The 24,037-nt window shown below is 41.7% G+C and overlaps 1 protein-coding gene across 1 annotated transcript in view; it reads left to right on the top strand.

Moving 5' to 3' along the window:
* Positions 1-4,249: 4,249 nt before the first annotated feature.
* yap1 (Yes1 associated transcriptional regulator) overlaps positions 4,250-24,037 on the top strand; it is a 31,457-nt gene continuing 11,669 nt past the window's right edge. The window contains exons 1-4 of the mRNA XM_088301332.1: positions 4,250-4,964; positions 6,501-6,736; positions 18,075-18,193; positions 20,769-20,882. Coding sequence (XP_088157458.1) covers positions 4,764-4,964; positions 6,501-6,736; positions 18,075-18,193; positions 20,769-20,882 — 670 coding nt within the window. The 5' untranslated portion in view covers positions 4,250-4,763. The remainder of the gene's footprint in view (positions 4,965-6,500; positions 6,737-18,074; positions 18,194-20,768; positions 20,883-24,037) is intronic.

Here is a 24,037-nt window from a genome sequence, read left to right as displayed (position 1 = left end):
TGTCAACAGATTGTCAAAATCATAAGTCATAGATGTAACAAACCAACGGTGGATTGTTTTAGATTGCGCATCTTGTCGCGTTAATCCAAAAATGGGATGGTGGAGGTGAGAGGGGGTTCGAGCTTTATCAGCCACTTACGGGGGTTACGTTGCTCCGCCTCCAACATGTCTGGTTTTGCCCTTTCGTCGGCCTGCTGAGACTTGCACCCAAAAAAAAAAAGGTGGAGGAAGCCCACCTCAAGTGTCAATGGCTCCTCTGCATATTGATGACACTTTTTTCTTTTTAACTTCACTCCACATGTGTGTGCATGTACGGAATCCCATCCAAAAACCTCATCACTTATTTCCACTTTCTAGAAAGTGATTCAGTAGCACATAATAGCACATGTGTTGTACTGTGTTCTTTATCGCTGACAGGAGGTGGTGAGCTTTCGTGACATTTAAGCCCTGGGCCGGGACAACACCCAAGAAAGACAGACGGAAAATAAGGGAAGACGTTTCCACTCGATTGCAAGTTGCAGCTTGCGCGGCGTCGGGTCCCTAATCTCCAGCGTTTTGTCACAGTCCATTTGAAGACTTAAAAAAAAAAAGTAAAGGAGGTAAAGCTTACAGGCTAACTGAAGATTTAAGTACAGTTTGCTGCTGAATAGACAAGCGCAATGTTGCGCAATTTGTTTCTACTCACTGGTGACAATATTAAGCAAATCCAACAGCAAAATTTGATCAGACTAATTTTGCGATATGTTTATTATTTGCTTGTAGTTTGCAGTGGTGTTCAAGTGCACCTACTTTGTCGCGCGTGGCTTGCATTGACAGTTGAAGTCAGAATATTAGGGACACCCTCAATCAATGGAAGGAAATATGAATTTGAGTGGAAAATATTCATGACAGCCCTCCGTGTGATGCAATACACACTAGGAAATACAAACACACTAAACATTTTACAATCTCCAGTTACTTTTGTTTCTTTGGTCATCATGACCCACTGTGTGTTTCGCAATCAAATAATGTTTTAAAATGAAGTTGAATATTTCAGATTATCCAATGAAAACTCCCCCTTTTTTAAAAATGTTTCCAATATTTTTCTTTTCCTGTTTTAAACTTTACCCTGGGCCAATTTGACCGCCTGCGTCATGTACACTTGGCGGTTTTTTTTTAAAAGAGACGAAAGAAAAATGGAGGAGAAAATTTTTGTTGCCGTCTGAGGACATCTGGAAGTTCACAACACGGCCACCGACCACTACAAGGACAAAAAAAACCGACAACTGAGCGAGGAGGTTGGCGTACCTGATATGTTATACTTCTCTGCAATGTTGTTTCCATTAGCTTTAACACCGTGTCGACCACTTGAATGCGATGTCGAAACCTTTTTTGTCCTTTTTTTGCTACCGGAAACGCTGTCGTCACGAAAACGAAGCCCCTCCTGAGCGCGAACACCTCCGCGGTGAAATGCCAGCAAATTAAACAAACCGGAACGCTCAAACGAATTTTGATACGAACGTAGCATATGGCCTCTCCTCGCTCAGGCGTTGTCACCCTGGCCAGAACATTTTCTGGCTAAGCGCCCGAGAAATTTTATTTAAGCCTACATAATGTAATGTAGTTACAGATGTTAAACTGTCGGGGCACCCGATCGCCCCTTTGTGCTGTAACAAGATCCATCCCATAATACCATCACATCAGGCAGTGTAACACAAGTGACCCACAGATTGATTGACAGTAAAACATCTCCAGGACAGCGCACAGCTTTAAATTGAGGAGTGGGGGGAGGGGGGGGGAGACAGATGCCTGAAAAGATGTTGACCAAACATGAGACCACCTCCAAGTGGGTGGTCCGCTCGCATCACTGCTGACTGTCCCTTGAATGTGTCCCAGTGCGTTACAGTGATGACCACAAACAAGGCGGCGTGAGGATTACTGCCGGCTACTTTTAGTGCGTTCACAATATACAATGGGTGCTATGTTCCAAAACAAAAAAAAAATCATCACTTTTTGCACTCCTACACATTGTTTTACAAAGATCCAATTGAGAACATGTAACAATGAATACGGCCATTTAGAACATGCACACACACTCACACACACAAAAAATGAGCATGTGATTGGTGGCCAAAGCCCTTAATCTGCTTTTACATTGTTTCGAACCTTTTAATAGGGCTTCATCATAATCATTCATTCAGCGAGATGTATGGGAAACAGAGCCTGCGCGTCCAGAAACAGTGGATCTTGACAAAATGATTTCTCAATGGAAGAGGGGTCTCATTAGCATGACAATTGTGGGAACTGCATGGATCTACTTTTCATGAAAGACTGTAAAAAAAAAAAAAAGTGAGAGAGAGAGAGGAGAAATAGTGCCATTATGTGTGCTTGAGAGAAAGGGGGGGGAGTTTTGGAAAAAGTGAACAGGAGGGGAAGTGATACAATGTAATATTTAGTAAATTGTGACACATACAGTAAAGCAAATCATACGGTTCAACTCATTTTTACTTTTTTTTTAATCAGAGATGCAAGTCCCATTTTCTAGATTCATTGTCATATTTATGAATTACAGGTTAGGATTGGCAACAGGTGTATTTTTTTTTTTTTACTGAAATGTCCAAACTGAAAAACAAAATAGATGAAAATATTTCCAAAACCTGATGCGCAAGATAAAAGGTTTTTAAAGAAAAAATTAAATCAGCATCAAGTATGACAAAATCACGTGACGTGTAATATTGACACTGTCAAGAGAGGTATTAGTTTAACAATACCTTTATGGTGGCGGTTCTCAAACTGGGGGGCTGGGACCCCCTGGGGGCCAAAAATTAATTGCATTCCTATATATGGAAAATAGCGTGCTGATAAACCAAATGTTAACCAATTATACCTCGCTACTTTAGCTTTGGGCCAATTAAAAGTGATTGTGATTGTGACATCACTAAAATATGTAAAGCACTGCAAACTAAGGTCTGGGGGCCAAATCCGCGCCGCTCATAGTCGTTCACCGGCCCTTACATTGACTTAAAGTCAAAATCAAATGTAAAATATGCAGTGCTTTTATTTTGAATTTTGAAACCAGCACAACACATGTCGCGCCCCTCGCGAACATTTGGGTGTGTTGGTGTAACACTTTGCAAATGGGCCACATGTCACTGTTGTTTCCCCCGCAGGAGGTCCTCCCGGGTGGCTCATTTGACATCAGAATTCTTAGAATAATGTCAGTCTGTACCTGTTAAGTGTAATTAACGCGATTTGGGATGAGCTACGAGTATGCTTTAAGATTTTATTTAAGATAAGTAAACTGGCAATTCAGCTAAATAAACTATCAAAGTTGATGATGAACAGGCTAATTTAGACAGGGCAGTGTACTCACAATTAATTATTAAATATTAACAATACTAAAGCAACATACTTAAAGTAATTTAAGAATTGTCTTGAAAGAGTATTGATGCGGAATAGATTTCCGATTTCTTTTTGATGATTGGTATATTAACTATTCATGACAATATTAAAATTAAAGATAAGTGAAATAGCAATTGAACTTTAATAAACTATAGTGAATTGTAAGCATCCATGCTGGATAAAAATGTTGTTTTAGAGTATAACCCAAGTGAAATTATTTCTCTATTAAAATGAACTATAAGCATGCTATTTTATCATTAATTTGAAATGAAGAACCAGTCTTTAATCCAAATCGATTAAGACTATTACATTTTCCTTTTTGTTTTGCTCATTATTAGTTTAACATGAGTGTCAATACACTTGACCAAACAATTTATTGAAAGAGCTAACGTCAAATAGGCTAAAGTTAAAAGGTATTAACTTTATTCAAACGGAGTACAAGTATTCATGCTTATTATTAGTTAAACATCAAAGACAATACACATCAATACACGTTTGTAAATTGTAATAACTAATGCCAACCAGACTATAATCCGAACGGATTGATTTTTGCTGTATTTGTGCTTTTAAATTTTGTCACATAAGCACATGCAAACCGATTTTGATATTTTAATTAATTAATTAAATCAGTTTGATCTTACCAAATGGCTGTAATTATTCATGCTTATTATTCTTTTATTATAAGTAATGTATCAATACGCTTGAAAGTGGATTAACTTTACATGAATAATTCGAAGTTTCCTAAAAGGAGGTTGATGGAGTTGGAAGCTGCCGAACAGCCCCCCCCCCCCCTACCCTCCCTGAGCTTGTACCTTTAAAGGCCCCCATCCCGGTTGGAAGCTAGCCCCGCCCCTGGAGCAGCCGTCCCATGAGTCATAAAGTTTCATGTCCTGCCCAAAGTTTAGACTCGACTGGGGCGAAACTTTTTTTTTTCTCCTCTCTCTCCCTCCTCCAAAGTGAGCAGCGGAGATTTATCCAGCCAGCAACGAGCGGGCTCATTTCGGGGCCCAAAGACAACTTTTTGGGGATTCGTTTGCGTGTTTGCCTGTCGACATTTTGTTTGGGGTGGAAAAGTTTTTCGATCGGGACGACAGCAAAAGAGTTCCAGATATGCGCTTTGTTGCCTCCTGGAGAATGCCCGCAAGAAACAACCGCAAATCGTCGACTTTGTGTGCACTCTTCGACAGCTAACAAACAACTTTTTCGTTCAAGGGAAAGTTTAGGATGAGCCCGGAGAATTTTTACTGAACAGCGTCGACATTTTTTTTGCACATTTCCTGCTGCGTGAGAATCCAAGGAAAACAAACTCGGGATTTTCTTCTTTTTTTCTGGGGTAGTTCTTTTCCCCGCTCAACTTGCATTCGGCAGACTTTTTGGCCACAATGGATCCGAGCCAGCACAACCCTCCGGCCGGACACCAGATCGTCCACGTCCGGGGCGACTCGGAGACCGACCTGGAGGCTCTCTTCAATGCGGTGATGAACCCCAAAAACACCATCGTGCCCCCCTCGGTGCCCATGCGGATGAGGAAGCTGCCCGACTCCTTCTTCAAGCCGCCCGAGCCCAAGTCCCACTCCAGACAAGTAAGCCCCCCCCTCAACCCCCCCACGGGGGGCTCCGAGGCTCGACTCGGTGTCGGTTCTGACCCAGACAGCAGGCCCGTTTTACCCGCTCCTCACTTGCCAAATTTACTTCAAACTGTCAACACGTCCGCTAAAACTCACTTATTGTGTTATGCATCTAAAATGTCAGAAAAAAAACAAAATCAACCCAAATCAGTGAATCCGAGTTGCGTTTCATGACAATGACTTGTCAGATTGTGTGTTGATGGTGGACATATGACGTGTATTGTTATCGTCATAGAAAGTGGATGAATGTGTTGTTGAGGTCAATTTGCAGCCCACCAATTTAAATTTTTTTTGCCCTATTTGTGCCTCTTTTCCTCCCCCACCCTCATCTCATACCCACAACTGTTGCTGCTCCCCTTTGGAAGTTGGCGAGCTGCTGCGCATGCGCGAGCACCCTTCCCTTCCCAACCCCCTTTCTCCCCTCCCTGCCTCCCACCTTCCTCCTGCATCCCATTCTGCCTGCACCCCCCTCACTTCACTTCCTTTCCTTTCCCTTCCTTCCAGGGCCTACGACAAGCTTGCCTCCACACGCACAGCTTCCTAACATAGATATAAAGTTGTAATTACAACATAAAGAATGACTGAGGGGGGGGGGGGAGTTGCCGCCTGCTTTGTCGCATTTTTAAAAATAGATTTATGCCGCTAGGAGATCATTTGCGTGCCATCAATGTGCAAATCTGCAACCGTTTTGAGCTAAATCAAAATGTGGTGCCTGGTTAGGATTGAAAGTATGTCTGACATAACATGCAATTAAAAAAAAAGGCATTTTTTATGCTGACATCGTACAAAACACCCAGAATGTTTCACATTGGGCTAATTATTGAAATCGACATAATGTAGTGACCTTTTTATTTTTATCGAGCACTCACCAAATATTCCATACAATAGCTAAATCTAAAACTAAAACTAATAAAGTAAGCCAGAACTAATGAAAAAAAAACCCATACAACAGTATTTATGACCCTGGCTTCTTGTAATGCTAAAGCTCGAATTTACTGACTTGCACCTTTCCGACAGACCTCACCGGAGAGCGACATTGCTATATGTGTTTACACAACAGCTTTGCTCATTCCGATAATTAGATGCAAGCCTTTAGATATACAACAGATAGCTGAAAAATGGACTAGTAACAAAGAATTTACATCACCACAACTCGTTACGCTTCAGAATGACCTTTCTTACAGCATCGCTACATTATGCACATCAGTTGGAATAGTTTACTTTAATTACCCCCTAAAAAAGTGCTTAACTCTCTAGAAAATAAAAAATAAATATTTACACAGTGATTCAGATAAATGGACTGCACGTAAATAAAAAAATAAAATCTTAAACATTAAATGCAAATGCATTTGACGTAGAAGGTAAATACAGCTGAACTGAACTTCATCAGTAATACTTTTGTAAACCACTAGAGGGCACCAGCATACAACTAGTGATGAACATACTACACTTTGACAATCATCATTGTAAAATTTTTTTTGCTTTTCACAGGCGAGCACGGACGCGGGCACCGGCGGCGCTCTCACTCCGCACCACGTGCGTGCCCACTCCTCGCCCGCCTCCCTGCAGATGGGCGCCGTCTCCGGGGGCTCCCTCTCCGGCATGCCGCCGGCGGCCGCCTCCCCCCAGCACCTGCGGCAGTCGTCGTACGAGATCCCGGACGACGTGCCGCTGCCTCCGGGATGGGAGATGGCCAAGACCGCCTCGGGCCAGAGATACTTCCTCAAGTAAGGGCGTCAACTTGCTGCCTTTGTCCTGACCTGGAGGATTTTTTTTTTTTTTTTGCATTTAGTGGCCTTAAGATCGTCAGGGAACCTTTAGCTTTCTTCCCACTAAAATCTGACTGGTTCTTCAAAAATAATAACTCAAACTCGTTAATCAGCTCTTGACTTTGTGGTTGGGCTTTTTTTTAATCAAGTATACATTTCCATTGTGGGATTTTCCCCTTCAACGGTCATTTCAGGGCACACTTTATGCACCGCATTGTGAGTTGATGATCTGATGATGATGCACAGAAGGGCGTCTTGAACTTTATCTAGTCACACCTCCTATGCCAGATTTGAGTTTTAGAGTGGCAACTACTGCCGAGAAGGGACTTATTCGATGTCAGATCTTTATTTTTCGGCGCATACACGAATAATGTCCGTAATTGTCCATCGCTAAAAAACAGCCCAGGATTTGAGCGCCGGAAATTTTTGCAGCTCTTTTCTGTGGTGAATCATGCGTGGTTTGGGCACTGAATGAAAACGCTGGACCCACATTGTGTTTTCCTAGCATACGCATTTTAGCGACATTTTATATGTTTGCGTAACGCCATTGTAAACCGAGGAATTTTTTTATAGGGTATCCCAAACAATTTGAGGATTTATTGTGGTCGTCCATGACCGAGCATATCTCGTTACCAAATTGTGTCGTCATTGGCTAGTGCTTAAGGTATCCTATCGCGGAATGTGTCAAGTGATACGGTTGTATTGACACAGGCCAAGTCTTTTGAAAAGTGGATGGTTTTGGGTGCCAAATCAAAGCCGCCGTACATGATGCTGACGGCCGTTCGCAGGTCTGCTACAGCTCACAATGGCGGACAGTCCTCCCAAACGCAGTCAATTGCAGGTTATTACATTTAGCAAGCGAACAAGACGAGGCCGTATGGAGCGTTCCTCAGGTTTCGCTGAGGAGACAAAAGGGCCCACTGTGGTGGCCTCGGCGGCGTCATCTGCTAACCTGCCGATACGGACGCCTCTTGCCTTCCCAAAGTAGTAAATAAAGTCGAGCTTTGCAGTTGACTTTTTAAGAAATTGGCGGCAAAAGTCATAACCTTGTTACAATAACGATGTAATAGTACAAGAATAAAGTGATCAAATTTAGAGAGTCATGAAAGCTAAAGGTGAGTTTTTTTTAAGAAAAAAAAGTTAGCTATTCTGTGATATTGTTATATTTTGAGCAAAAAAAACATCCTGTTGAGAAAAAAATATATATATATGTATATAAATATATATATATTTAATTATATTAAAAATAATTCTATTTAATTTCATTTTTTTATTTTTATATATATATATATATTATTCTTTACATTCTCAAGATCAAAGTCAGATATTTTTTCGAGATCATAAAACAAAACCATCAACGGTCAACCTCAGCTGATCAATTTTAGGACGTTGAAGCAATTGTCTCTGTTCCAAAGAAAGAACCTCAAAAGCATTTCATTTTTTTCCCCCTCCAAAATCTATGACTTTATCCTCGTTATACATTACTCATGTACGTTTTTTTCCCCCCCTTTTTTGGCTGGACTTAGAACTCCTTTGTAACTTTCCGATGCCCCTTTAAATGCCGTCAGTCTTAACATGAGTGACCTACCGCTTTGCCGCTCTTACATAATCAGTGTGGAACAGCTCATTTTGACGCCGTCGCTCGCCATTTCTCTTGTCTCTGCTGCAACAAATTCAACAACAACAACAACAACAAAAAAAAAACGACTGCGCAAACACGATCCATTCCGATTTACTTGGGATCAAAAAGAGAGATTTCGCTGCCAGATGTTAGAAGGTTTCACATCTGGACCACATCTGTAGCGTTTCAAAGAAATGTGTGTGTTTAGGTTTGGGGGGGGGGGGGGGGGGGTTTGCAGACTCTCCCAGGATCACTGCCGTTGTTAAGAAACTGATAATTATTCAATTTGGTGGGATAAATGAAGGCCTGAGTTGAGCCAACGCCAGTTGTGTGCACTTGAAGCTATTTTGTCGCGTTATGCGTTTCGACTCGCTTGCTGGGGTTTTATGTCTCGTGCATTCTTTTCATGTGGAAGCGTACGTCTGTTGGCAGGCTGGCTGTGGAAAAAAGAAACACACGAAAAAAAAAATGCCATGGTAAAAGTAGAATAAAAACAGGGAAGACAGAAAATCACAAATCAAAGTACCCACATTCAATCGTTTCCCGATTGGATTTTGGACTTTGAAAGGGCAACTTCTGTGGTTTTCACTTGTATGTTAAACCTTTAAAAGCGACTTTTTTTTCCCAGCTATTTAAAGCAGTTTTGAAACTATTTAACTTGTTTCATTTGCTTGCTGAGAACAATGACACACCATCGATAGCATAATCAATCCAAACACTAGTGAGTGACCGTCCTACAAAAAAAAGAAATGTACCTCCCAAAATGCATTTGCTCCCCAAAAACATGTTCAAAGCAGGAAAGCAAACTTTCTGTTGGCTCACAACCCCCTAAGATGTCACACAAGTGAAAGAAAATCGCACATCACAGCGCCGACATTCGATCCGGAGCACAGACGGCCTTCGGCTGCCGCTGCCGCAAAAGACACTCCCCTATTTATAAACAGGCTGTCCGGCTCTGACGCCGACGTGTTGAGGCCAAGCGGCGAAGCCCCGAGAGCGAGTGTGCGGCGGTGAGGGGGGATCGGCACGATGGACAAGCGCTACGTCGGCTCACGTTTCGCTCAGTTGTTTCTGTATCAATCCGGGCCCGGGGGAGGAATTCCCTCGGCAGTTGTTTATGAGCATACTGTAGGACTGCGGCGTGGTGGGTGATGGGCTTCGGAGTCATTGCGACCCCGCGGATGCCGAGCGGAGGCGTCAATAGAGAGCCGCCGCTCTGTGACAGGTTCTCTTTTGTGTCAGCGGGGTGGGGGGGATTTTTTATTTTTTTTTCGTCCCTTTATTCACACCAATGGCTCATGTGGGCCTTCCTAAAATGCAAGGTGTCCCCAAAAATTGTGCCTATGCCAAGGTTATTTTAGTAAACAACAAAATAACTAGAAGTAAAATTAAAAAAAAAAAAAGTTGACAAAATAAAATTTAAATGAGAAATGAAAATTATTAATGAGAATACGCAAGCCTTTGTTTTTTTTTTTTTTTCGATATTAACGGCACGGGCATTTCCCGGGAGAGGAGATGGTCCAACTGCCATCTGGGAGTTGTAGTCCACTTCCATTTTTGTCGCACAGAAGCGACATCATCAAGCAGCAGCCTTTTTTAAATCGCATCCTTGTTTGTAATTCAAAACGTCATCTGGAGTGTGTCCAATTGCATCCAGCGATAATTGGTAGCGAGGGCTCCCGCAGCAATTATGATGTCGATAGAGTTGCACAATTGTTCCATGAGAAAGAAAAACACCTCCAATTGAAAGACTGCTCCGATGTCAACAAAGTCTGTTGACCTTTCCTCCTCTTTTTTTCCAGCACTTAGCTGTGGCCTTTGATTTATGACAGCAGGGAGGTTGGGTCACCCTGCTTAGTGCTGGCTGACTGGGGGGGCCCGGGGATGGAGGGGTGGGGGTGGGGGTAGTTCTCGGACCTGGGTCATAAACTAATGAAGGTTTCTAATTTAGACACACCGGCCAACTAGGAGGGGTAATCACTGTTTCCGGACGCTTATTAAATGCAGCTTTCAATGAGCTTTTTAGTCCGTGGGAAGTCAGCCCTAAACTGGGGTGAGCTTCTTTGTGTGGGGGGGTTGCGGGGGTGGGGTAGTTATTGTCCGGCCTCAGGGGCAGGTAAAGCCATCCGTTGATGAGCGCTTGTCTTTCCCCAATTGGATTTTAAACACTTTTAGAAAAGGGGCTACCTTTCCCACGTCCAGTTGTCTTTTTATTTTTGGGATTTATTTTTTAAAAACCGTCACTAAACAATTAAACTCTGAAAATGTGTTCTTTTCATTTTCAATTGACTATCAAAAATGAAAAGTGACTATTTTCTTTTATTTTATTTTATTTTTAAATCTCACTCCCCAATTCTTTTTTTTTCAAAGGCTAACGCTACTTGGTGCAGAGCTTTTCTTACCTTTTCGCTTTGACATAACAGCAGTTGTGTCGGTGCTATTTCTGCTTGATAGCGTCTGCGTCATAATGTTTCGGACCATGTAGATCAGGGGTGTTCAAACTTTTTGATTGGTGGGCCACGATAGGCTCTAAATTTTGACAGAGGGGCCGGACCAGTAGCAGATGGATGGAGTGTTTTGGTAACCTCACCTCATCGGAGAAAAAAAAAATACATTTTGATTTTAAATGAAAGGGAACAAAAGCATTGAAACAATATCTACGTCTTTGAAAAACCATAGTATTTAGTAAATAAAACATATTCAGAAATGCAACATAGCTCGCTCACTGTTTCATTCACAGAAATAGAATAATAATAAAATATTCACATTTGAATGGTGGGAAGGCAGCACCATTTTGTAAAGTCACGTTTGCCTGAAACAAGGTCAAGGCGATAATTTTTATTTTATTTTTTTGCTTCTAAATATTGCACCAATTATCTTCATCGCTATCTCGTTCTGTCGATTCGAGTATGTTAAAAAAAAAGCCTTGTACTTGTGCTTCTCCGCATCAAAACTAGCTCAGTGCACGTTGAGCTTGTAATTTGATTTCGCTCCCGACGATTGTGACCCCGTGGCTGCACAAATGGCGTTCGGGAAGACGCCATCGTGGGCCTGTGCGAAGAGCTCATTTGGACTAACTTTGTGTTTGACAAACTTTTGCTTTATTGACCACACACACAGACAAGACCCTTCCTGTTCCACCGGGGGGGCTGTCAGCTCAGCACACAAATGGAACTGTGAGAAAGTCGAGCCCGGTGTTTACCAAAGTCTTGATGTAACACCTCTGTCCCAGACATCAATGCTTCTACTGTCAACCGAGGGCATCTCTGGCCTGGGAAGTGGGTCTCCTCAGGTGGGATCGGGGGTTCGACTTAGCCAAAGCACATCACGTTGATCAATATCTCCGGAAATTTTCAAATCACATTTCCCACAGAAACAAATGAAATGAGTCAAATAAGTTCAGTTTTATTTTCTGCTCATACCACCACTAATATCTTTGCCAAATTGTTTACGAAACCCTAAAAAAAAAAAAAAAATGTCAAAAAGGATTTTTAAAAAGCTGAGGACTGGCGAGTTCTTTGTGTTTTACCAAGAACCTACGAGCCATTAAATACGGTTAAAAATTACCCGGTGGCACTATGAAATTGTTCTTAACTTGACAAATTCAAGGTTGAGGCTAAAAATCGATCTGAGCTCACCACAAAACTGTCACGGGCTTGACAAATCCAAGCTAATAACCGAAATTTAAACTTGGTTTTCTTTCAAAATGAGTGCAGCATTTTTTAGTGGAGTCATTGACAAATTTTGGATCGCATCGAAAGGCGAAAGTAGTTTTTTAAGTTCTTCTTTCCTCAAATTTATGGCTAAAGGTCGAGCTAAAATATCAATCAAAATAGAACTTAATAAATTTTAATAAATCTAAACTTAAAGCTCAAATTTAGGCTTACATTGAAAGCAAAATTCTTCTTGTCCTGACAAATTTAAGCTAACACCTCCAGATGCTTTTGAAAATGGCTGTTTGCGTGAGAAATCCAAGCTAATGCTAAAACTTCAACTTACAAAATTGTTATCGTCTTGACAAGTTTAAGCTAACCCCGACAGATACTTTTGAAAACTGTTGTTAGCGAGAGAAATCCAAGCTAATGCTAAAACTTCAACTTACAAAATTGTTGTTGTCTTGACAAATATTTACCCAAAATTCTGTTTATGACGTGTGATCAACTAACACCTTTAAGGACCAACAATTAAGCTAACAAATACACATTTGTGGTGGGAAAAAAAAACAGCCGGGGAGCTAAAGCCACACACTGGCTGTCTTTAGCTGCATCTTGTCGAAACAAACGCCTCTTCAAAGAGAAACTTAAAGCCACAATGGGGTCATGGAGGTTGCCCCAATAATCTCTCTTGATGATGTCCTGCTGATAGAGAGGCAACCAGGCATCCCCCAACCCGACCAGAGCCGAGGTGGTCATCCTCATCTTAGGGGCCTGATTACATCTGGCCCCCCTCGGTGTGCAGTCTTTAGTCAACTGCCCTCTGAGTGTGTACCCCCACCCTGGGGGCGACTCCTGACACCTCATGACCACCATTTCTAAAATCTTGACAACTCATCTGTAGGGATTGGGGGGGGAGGGTTCATTACAGAGACGCTCATCAAGTCATTCCCGTTTCGATTCCGGTCTGACTTTATACTGTTAGCACTTATTGGTCAATCCGTTCTCAGGTGGGTAAAGAGCTCGTTATGATGATGATGTGATCGTTCTCGGGTGGGTGCGAGGTTCCATGGTCCGTTCCCATGAAAAATAAGTCACAGACCTAGCTTATTGTTTTGGATGCGTATGATTCTGTAGAGCTGAACAACAACCGCGCTCCTGTTCCTTAGCAGGACTTTATAAATAACACCCGCACAATAAACGCCACCTTGATAAGTGGGCCATCCGTCAGGGACGTGTCAAGAGAGCGGGATGGATCGAGGGTTGTGTCGCTGGGCTCAGCTGAGCCACATGAGACTACGATGACAGTTCAATTGAGCATCTTAACGACCGTTGATTTTGATATCATTGAGCTGTAAATGTACTGTGAAAAAAAAATTAATCGGACGGGGGTGGATGGGTTAAGAATTGTGACTTCACTTCATTCTCCACGGCTGCTTCATCAACAACAAGCAGTCCTTTGAGTGGCCAGAAATAGCATCTCATCCGCCGCCTAAGCTAAGTCCGCTTACACATGATTAGTGTTGCGTTTGTAGTATTTCCACAGCAAAATACCTCAAGTTAGCCACAGACCTGGCACGCAAAGTACTGTATCAAAAACATTTGAAACACTCGTTGAAGTTGCTTGTATGATTTGCTGGCTTATGAAAACATTGGATTTAATTATATGTAAATGTCAATTTATATTTGATCTTATTTAACTCTATTTGTATGACTGGCTAAAATTATGCCTAAATTTGTCTAAAGTAGTTATCAAATTAGGTAGTGTTAAAACATGGAAGCAAAATTAGCTATTTAAATATCTCTTGGTTTGATAAATTCAAGCTAAAGGTCAAGCTACAGTAGCTATCATGATACTTTTTAGCTCAACAAATAGAGTTGTATTTGAATGTTGCTGACATGATTGAACTTAATTTGATAACATTTTAATTCTTAAGTTGACCTATTCAAGCTAACTGCCAAGCTAAAGTTGATAACAAAATGGCTCTTGACAAATTCAAGTTCAGTTTAAGATAATGTAGTTAATCAAAATACAAATCTGCTTGACAAATCAATGCAAAATGCTAACATTTAAACTAAAGTATCTATCAAGCTAGTTCTCTGCTTGACAAATTCAAGCTAACGGCAAAATGTCAAGCTAAAGCAGATATCAGAAGGGTTAGCTTGAAGAACCAAGCTAAAAGTTGATGAAGCTAACAGCTAATATTCAAGCCAGAGTTGATTAATTCGGTGATGTCCTGCCGTTTAGTGGTTTGCCCCGAGGGGGGAACAAAGGCCGGGGGAAGGTGCCAGCAACCCCACCACAGGCGGGTAAAGACAACACCGCGCAGTTGCGGGTTTGAGGATCATCAGCAATTCCTCGCAGCAACTGGTGGGCTACCCCCACCCCGACAGTTGCCGCCACGTTTTTTTATTTTCTGTTTCATGTTTCACTCGCGGGAAGTGGCGTCCGACTCGGGCCATATTTGGCTGGCTGAATGGATTATCGTTTAGTTTTACAGCCTGGTGATGTATTACCGGCCGTTTGTAACTCATTGACACGCTCTCAGAGTTACTAAATGTTTCGAACACACAGTACTGGTGAGGCGGAAAAGATTGGATTTTATCACTAACTCCTTTGATCATCAACTTTTTTTTTGTTGATTTCTTCAACAAATATCTTGATAGGAAAGTCAATAGGATGCCAAGAAAAGCGCCGAAAACCTTTCCGGAACTAATTCGCCTTGTGTGTATGAAACATGCTAAAACCAGTTTAGTGTGTTGTACGTAAACATGCTAAGCAGTAGAACATATTGGAATCAAAAACAAACGTAAATCTCAGTTGGGTGAAAGGTGACAATGATTAAAAAAGAGTTAATGGTATTAGTGTGCTATAAAATTGTAAAAAAAAAAAAAATAAATAAAAATAAAAAAAAAATATATATATATATCGTGTAATATCTTGTAACAGTGAAATATATTTATAATTTATATTAATTTTCTGATTATGATTATTATGTGGCAGACCAATAAAAAACAAACAGCGGGCCCAAGTACAGCCCCCGAACCGGACTTTTTATACCACAGGCCCACAGGGAGAAAACAATGAAAAACATAAATATTTGTAGTTGCGGGTTCTGCTGTACTAGAATGTCATCAAAGTATCCCTTCCTTATCCTTCTGCTTCTCGCCCATTCTCCTCCCCTTTTATAATAAATGTCATAGTTTCCATAGTGGGAAGGGGAGGTCAGGACGGAGTGCAACGGGACCACAGCAACTCAGGCGGCCATTCGCTTTCCGGGGGTGGGGGGAGCTTCCGTGGATGTTTTTCCCCCTCTTTCAGTCCTTTCTCTATTGGACAGTTGTATCTCCCCGCTCCCTGTGACCCCTCTTTCTCAAGGGGGCCCCTCCAGTCTGAGCAGTTCCAGCTACTTTGCTTGCTTTGCTCTGTGTGTGTGTGCGTGTGTGTGTGTGTGTGAGGGCCACGAGGGGGAGTGGGTTCGGGGTCGGGGATTTGGCAGCTCCTTTGATCAGTAAAGCATAAACAAGAGGGGGGCTTCAAAATGGGTTGCATTGTGCAGTGGAGGGTGGTTGGGGTTGGGCTGGGGGGGCTCGAGGAGGAGTGCTGAGTCAGGCTCTCTCAATTTTCAGTGCAACATTAGTTCAGCTTTTAGCTTTAATTTGTCCTTTCGTAACTTTTGCCATAACAAATGTATTTGAATTTTAGCCTTTATCTTGAGTTTATTAAGATTAAACAATTAAACAGAGACTAACCTTTGCTTGACTTTTTTTTCCTGTATGTTGGAATTGTTTATAATTTTTGGGGGGCGATTTTATCTAAAATGGTCTCTTGAAACTTAGATTAATCAACCATTAATTCATCAAAATATTACTTCTTGACATGAGAAATCCAAGCAAAAAAAAAAAAATTAAATTGAAAGCTGAAACTTGTTATCTTGGATCTGCCAAACGAAAAGCTGAACCTCAAAATGCCCGAAAAATCTTTTTGGCATGACAAATTCAACCTAGCAGCAAAAAGTCAAGCTTTTCACTTTTTCCCTCCAAGCGAATTGCTTAAATTAGAGAGATGCTCTTTTAAAAATTGTTACTGGCCTGACAAATCCTGGTTAAACGCTACAATGTTAACTGTATTTGTTACTAAATCTCAGCTTGACAAAGTCAAGCTAAAGTAAAAGTGCTGAGTCAGGCCCCGACAGCTGCTTGACATTACAGCGAAAGAGAAAAAAACCTTCCAAAAATCCCAAACCGCCACGAGTTGCGCACTCCACGTAAACAAACTGCTGGAATCTGCCGCTTGTTTTGTTGAAGCCGAGGTACGTCTCCCCCCAAAAAAGAACATATGAATGGTGTGGGGTTTTAGGTCGTAGCTCAGTCTCCGCTTTTGTCAAGCAGGTGAAAGCTTTGTACATGTGGCGCCAGATTGTTAAAGCCCCTGACACTCCACAGTGTCCGAGGGGGCTTCCAGGAAAGAAAAAAAAAAAGAAGGACCCCCTGCGTTGAGCCCTGGGACTGACCCTCCCTCAATAGAGAGGGTCCCGCTCGGGAGAGGAGGGCTTCCTGTATTAGCTTTCCATCTTAATCAAGCAACAAGTACCAACAAAGCACTAATTATCAATGCCTTCACAGAATGCGACACCATAACCCCCCCCTCCCCCGTCGCAACCCCGACACCCAACGCAATCCTCCCTAAAGCCTCTCCTGCCCCCCCCCCGCTGCCAGGCAAAGAGGAGCCGTGAAATAGATGCAGCAACATTGTTCCGCCCGTCACTTGTTGTTTTCAAAGCTTGCAGACTGTCGCCTCACCTGAGGCCGCTCACGCCACGGTCAACCTCGGCCAATTATTTATTTATTTATTTATTTATTTTTTTACTTCAGGACGTTATGCTCTGGAAATTCCACTTAATCATTGCGGGAATGGTATTATTTCTGGTTAAGAATGCGACGTGGCGCAAGTCAAAACGTTTTAAAATTTCGGCAAAAAATGGAAACATATCCCAGAAAAAATACAAAAAGATTCAACATGAAGTACAAAAAGAATTTTTAAAACACAAAAATGTTAGAAGACAAGAATATTTTCAAAAATAAGGGAAATCTCCAAAAATATGAAATTTTTACAAAATAAAAAAATCTTCCGTAAATACAAATACATTTTAAAAAACAGGAACAAACGTTAAAATACAAAAATATTAGAAAACCAAAAAATAGTATGAGATGAATAGAAATACAAAAAGTTTACGCGTACAAAAAAATATTTGTAAAGAGTTGCACAAATATTTGAATACCAAACTTTTGGGCAGATATATGGGAAATATTAGGCAGGAAATACAAACAACTTTCAGGAAAAAAATGCAAAATATGCTAAATATTAAACAAAAATATTGAATTAAAAAATCTTTCAAAAAGATTAAATAATACTGCACGTGAATAAATGTGCAACAATATTTTGAAACACAAATAGGAGAAAACAAACATTTTAAAACACGACAAAAATTCTAAAATGTTCCACAAAATATTTACATATTCTAAAAATACACACATTTTAGAATACAAAATATTGGATGCAAAATATTGGGCAAAGACGCTAAAAAAAATAAATTTCTCAAGAATTTTATTTAATAACGATTTGAAAAAACAGACTACAACATAGTTGGGCAATCATAAAAGGATTCAACAAAAACACACACGGAATCAAAAACAGTCATCTTGTCATCAGGTGTTCAATATTTGCTCCGTTTTAAGATTTTCCATCTGATCGCTCGCCGCTGACTGCAGAAACGTTCCGTTGCCAGACTGCGCTGTGAGTGTTTCCACGCTGCCAATTTCCCGAGAATTAAAGGCAAACATGTTTTCCGGCCGTGTGTAAGCTGATTTGGGAAGCTTGCTGTATCGCTCCCATTGTTCCGTTTGAAAGCTCCGCCACTGACTCATCAGTTCCCGCGCGTCCGCCGCTTCACATCGGGCCGACCTCCGCTTTGAACTTTTCCTCAAACCGATTGTCTTATCTTTCTTTGTCTCCTGGCAGCCACATTGATCAGACCACCACTTGGCAAGACCCCCGCAAGGCCCTGCTCCAGATGAACCAGGCTCCCCCACCCAGCTCCGTGCCGGTCCAGCAGCAGAACCTGATGAACCCAGCCACTGGTGTGTTTTTTTTTTCCCCTCCTCTCCATATTTTTGTTATTTAGCAGAATATGCTTTTTCAAGGCAAGATATGCCTGTTCTCTATCTGCCAAGGTATTTTGTCTTACCAGGCACTTTTTCTGGAAGAGTTTTTCAGTTGCATCAAGCTTGTTTTTTTTTCCCTTATCTTATCTTAATAAGGTATTATAACTTGTTATAAAGATTTTAGTACTGCTTATGAGTAGATTTTGCTTAAAATGGAAATTTTTTTTTATATATATATATATATATATATACTTTTTTTTCTTAGCTAAAAAATTATGTTTTCCCTCACATTTTTCGTGGATTCAGGACTGAATTAAACATGTGCAAGATGAGTGATTCCTAACTTGTTCCTGATTGGAGCAAATGCAATACATTCATATTATCTATAGGTCTAGAATTATATTTTTTATTAATTTAAGAGACCCTTTTGGGGAGAAGCGGATCAGTTAATGGATGGATTATCTTAGTTTGAGATATTTAATAGTAGTTAGGAATGAATGGTTAGGGCTAGCAACAGGTGGATTTTTTTTTTTCTGAAACGTCATCGCTCTCAATTACAACACATGGTGAAATCCGTCTTGTTGCAACCTTTTGTAGGTCAAAGTTGAAAACAAAAAAATTCAACTGAATCTGAAAAACCTGATATGATATTTTTTTTTTTAAATCAGCATCAATTGTACATTTCAGTCCTTGATCAAGATTTGCCGTAGATCAGCGTTATTTCTCTCAAATGAAGTCATCCACTCCTCTTTTCATTCCATTTTCCCAACATGGTTGAGATTTTGCACTCATTTCCTCGCACCGGACGACCGGTACCTCCGTCGAGGCATTTCAGCGCTACATGCTAGTCGCTACTCGTCAGCGAGGCTCGACGTAGCTCGCTGCAGTCCGCGTTGCTGGAATTTGCCTCGGGTGAGGTGAGACCCAGGTAGAACGTGACAGGTCCTGTCTGACATGTTTTTCCGAGCGCTGTGACTCCCAGATTACACGTGAACCTTCACCCATCATATTGCTGCCTGTGTGGAAATCTGCTCGAAAAAAAAAGATTTAAGAGCCAATCAGAGGTGACAAAATGACATTTTGAGTTTCCGGTTTTGAGCGACAATTATTTTACAGCTATGGCGCAATGTGCGTCAGAGCTGCAGTGAGATTATCGAACTTGTTGCAGTCAGGGTTCGTAATTTAGCAGTGGTGCAAAGCATGGTTTTGGGTAGTTTTTTTTTTATTTAAATGTGTCTTTTAGTAAGTTGAAATGTGTTTAGAGCGTTGGGGAAAGGGTATTTTAAAGCCAAAGTATTAAAAATATATCTATATCGTGGTTTGTCACCAATTGCAGGGATCACTGTACAAAAGCGAAAAATAGACTTGTAATCATCATTAAATTGCAAATTGCGCACGCTGACGTCGAGATGCTATCGCGAGCGTGTCCAAACGCTAACCAAAGGCATGGGAACTGATAATATATACTGATAAAATATAGTGTGCCCCCTGGTGGCAGCGAGCGATGGCGCTAAAGCAACATGATAGGGTGTCCAGTCGGTCCATCGTCTGGCCTACAACAAATGTGCAATATTTTAATAATAATATCATATGATTTAGTTGGCAGTGTGACAGGGGTGTTATTAAAATATTTGTAAGATGTTTCTGATTATAATTCGTACAATGAATTGATTTCTACAGTGCTGATGTCATATTTATGAATGAAATACCATGGCGTCCACAGAGCGTCAAATTTGTCTGCCAACCCCCTAATCAAATACACCAAAATCACCCCACGCCACCTGTACCACGATTTAGACCTGCCTTTTGCCAGTCTAAAATCCAGTCTACTACTTTTTGTATCCAAATTAGCATCAGCGCTGGGGCGCATGGCAGGAACCCGCAGTGAGGTGTATTGCAAATATCAAATTCACAAACACACTGAACTGTACCGTTGCTCTGGTGCAAAAAATGATGATGCACCGATTTTTTTTTTTTACTCCAAGCGCAGACTGCCTTCTTTTACCAAATTGTTGGATGAGTCAAGAGAAAGGCAACGCGATGCACCGGAACACCCAGAGAAACACCACACGGCCCCATACGCACTCTATATGAATACCGTTGCATCGTTTTGTTTTGTCAACTTGCGCTGGCACGAAAATGAAGTTACGCCCGTTTTTATGCCGGGCGCATGGGAGCCAGTCTACTAAAATAGAGCACAGAGTCTAAAAGAGTGCATACACGCCCCTGTAGCCACATTAAAAGCACAATTTGTATTTTCAATTGTGACATCATTGCTATGACAACCGATTGCATTTATTAAACACTGCAGTTGTCCCAGATTATTTCATAGTTGGGGGCCGTAGAATTAGAGAAGCAGATCAGTGTATATGGCGCATGCAGCAGACACTGCAAATACGAGTTGTGACATCTTAACAATTTGCATACAAGCTCCATCAAAATATTTTTACGTTACGCCGCCTTGCGCACGAACGCTGTGACTCTCACAATCATCGGACGCAGCAAAAGCGAAACAAATTGACCGTCATATGTGTTGTCCGCCCTCCCCCAGGTCCACTCCCTGAAGGCTGGGAACAAGCGATTACATCAGAGGGTGAAATTTACTACATCAACCACAAGAACAAAACCACTTCCTGGCTGGACCCGCGGCTCGACCCCCGCTTCGGTGAGTTCTGCAGCAAAGTTAGGCGGACGTTTAATCGTAAAGGCAAAACAACAGTCAAAGCTGTCGTCATAGAAACTCAAACTCCCCTCCGCCCCCCCACCCCCACCCTCGTGAAAGTTCCTCACAGCTGTAGCAGCCTGAGCGGCTTTACTTTGATTTGATTTTCGACCGCTCGACGTTGCACCTCCCCTCGCCCCGCTTTGCTCTGAAGCAGCACCTAACCTTTTGTCAACCATTTTAGTGTTGGAACAACAGCTGAGTTGGCTTTTAATCCTAGCAACACACACACACGCCCTCTGTCCCAGCCCAAGCTAAAGTTTGACAGGAGTTTTTCAACGCAGTTAGGAGATAAGTGACAAGAGAAGAAAAAAGTGGCATCACTTCATCCCGTGTCAGCGCAGCTTTTGGAGAAGAGCAAGCCTGAGTGTTTCGTCAGCGAACGAGTCCAAAACTGAGTTGTAAGAAGAGCGCAGCAGCTGGGAAGGAGGGCGGGAAACGGACGGCAGCTTTGAAGATTTATAAGTCACGAACAAGGGCTGGCGGGCGCCTGATAGTGACTTTCCACCGTGTTAACTGTTCCCGTGCCGCCACTGGAGCCAAAAACAGAGCCGAGTCGGGCCTTGATCCGGAGATGGGAGGGAGTCACATATGTGCAAGTCACGTCTTTACCATCAAGTCTTATGCAAGTCCCCCAAGTTTGTTCGCCAAAAAAAAAAAAAATCAAGCAGGTCAAGCGGAGTACAAACTAGTTTTCCAGCAAGTCAAGTCATTACTTGGGTTGAGCAAGTCATACAATGGCCGTCTGTCGCATTGTGTCGGTCGGCACGTGAGCCCAATTTGCGCTCGATATCCGGTCGGGCTGAACAATGAATCCGATTCAAATAGGCGTCGCAATAAGGTAGAATGCAATTTTCAAATTGCAAAGGCTGCAATTTGGGGGTTGCTTCATTTTGGTTGCTATATTCTATTTACTTGTTTGTATATTGTCAGTGCTTAAAAAGTTTACATATCGTTATTTCATGAAACATTTTTTTTTTTGTCAAGTCAAAGTCCAATTTATTTATATAGCCCTTCATCACAGCAACGCCTCAAAGGTCGGGCTGGGTATCGATTCCAATTTTTCCAAATCGATTTGATTCGATTCGATACACAAGGGCTCGATTTGAGTTGATTTTCGATTCAATCAAAGATTTCACGCAGCATCAATTTTACTCCCAGAAGAACAACAACATTAAGAATTAAAGCCAATGCAGTTCCTTTAATCATATACGTTTTATTAAACATGATCCGATCAAAACAATAAATCCATCCGCCTTCATGCTTGTCGGCGCTGACCTCACTGCTTCCGCCATTTTGTTTTGATTCTCTACTTTTGCGTATTGACAAGATGTCACGTGACGCGTGAAGTCATGTAAATTTATGGGGAAAAATACGTTATTAAAAGTTTTGATATATTGTTTTATGAATCAATGAAACGAAAAATCGATTCCAATCGATATATCGATTTTTTTTTTTTTAAATTCTTTTAACCTGCCCTACCACAGTTGACCAAATATTACCGACATCCCCTGATTATAACTCCCAGGAAGGTTCCAGGGTACATTTTGCAGCCTGATAGAAGACCCTAGTGGCTCGTGTTCATACTCTCCCAAAAAAAAAAAAAAAAAAAAATCCGTAACCTTTCATGAAAGTTTCACAACCCAAATAATGTATCCACTCGTTCCGTCGTTTCTTTTTAGGGAACGAGCAACACAGACCGAACTAAACGATCGTGAAGCTTTCGCTTGAAGTTTTGACGGCCCGTTGTGTTGTGGCTGCAAGCCATAAAACGTGGCTTTGTTGTGGCACTTTTGGAACATATTCCTCCACATTGAACTCCGCTGCCACGCAGGTGTCCAGTCGCCGGGCAGCTGCTTTGATAATGAAGGCTAATTTGAGCTCGGAGGAGAAAAGCAGCAGAGCGCCTTTAACGCAGGCCTGTTGCCGGCTGCCTCCCACACACACACGCACACACATGAACACCCCCACACGAACATCCAACACCCCCTCCCACCCCTTTTTCGTGAGGCCCAGTGCAGGCACGGCCTCGTTGTGCTGTCGCTCCAGACAGACTTGAATCTCCGCCAGGCCTCTTTATTCTGCACTCCAACTCTTAATCTGTTCCAGACCTTTTCAGTCAAAGAACTCCGATGTGTGTGTGTGGCGGGGGAGAGGAAAAAGGGGGCAGGAGAGGGTTCAGAGTTTGAGAGGGACGAAAGGAAAAGCATGGAACATGCAGACGAGATAAGCTCGCATCCTCTATGGAGGCGGCGACGAAAAAAAAGGGAGGACATCTCGTGTCCTAACGAGCTAGCCTGCTAGCTTCGTCGGTTCTAAGGCGGCTTTGTCAAAGGCGGCCTTGCGTGTCATGTGATCTCTCTTCCGCCTCTTGTGAAAGGTTGTCAGGACGCAATGATGTCATGATGGCAAATGTGACTTTTCATGGGATTTTGCGGCAAGGCGCTCCAATTGCCGTAAAAGTAGTAGCATTAAGTCTCTTTGAAGGTATCAATGGAGCCACACAAAAAAATACTCTTTTGCGTCAAGATGGCAAAGAAAATATGACAATCAACACTTGACTCGTGATCTCACCTCAGGTTGTGGAAAATTACCGCCACATCAGTCCTTTGACTTATGAGAAACCATACTTAATCGCTCATGATTTTATCTATTTATTTATTCATTTTTGGCCGTGACCTTCGTGCAAAAATGTGAGATAGTGGTAGATGATGATCGACTCAACACATAACTCACAACGATTAGCAATTGAGCAAATGATGAAAAATCTTCAAAAAGGAGGGACTGTTCCGGCTTCCGGCTGTTTATTGCCACTATCCGTTGAAGTTATCTGCAAAACCTAAATGTAAAAAAACAAATTGTGAGAGGCTGAAATGTGGACACTATAAAATTAAACAAAGTAAAATCGAAATAAAATAATTGGAGATTAATTTGGCAATTTATTTGCTGTTGATTAAAGGTATAAAACCTATATCAAATGTATGTCCCGTGACAAAGGTTATTTTCGTAAACAAAAACTAAGAAAAATTCAAATGGATTAAACATTTTCAATCACAAAATCAGATAAAGACTAATATGAGTTTTCTGGGAGTTGTAGT

The sequence above is a fragment of the Idiotropiscis lumnitzeri genome, chromosome 7 (genome assembly GCF_059441095.1).
Source record: "Idiotropiscis lumnitzeri isolate Australia: NSW breed Sydney's pygmy pipehorse chromosome 7, RoL_Ilum_1.0, whole genome shotgun sequence".
Taxonomy (NCBI): domain Eukaryota; kingdom Metazoa; phylum Chordata; class Actinopteri; order Syngnathiformes; family Syngnathidae; genus Idiotropiscis; species Idiotropiscis lumnitzeri.
The sequence above is the reverse complement of the archived record's forward strand: the minus strand, read 5'-3'. Positions and strand labels throughout refer to the sequence as shown.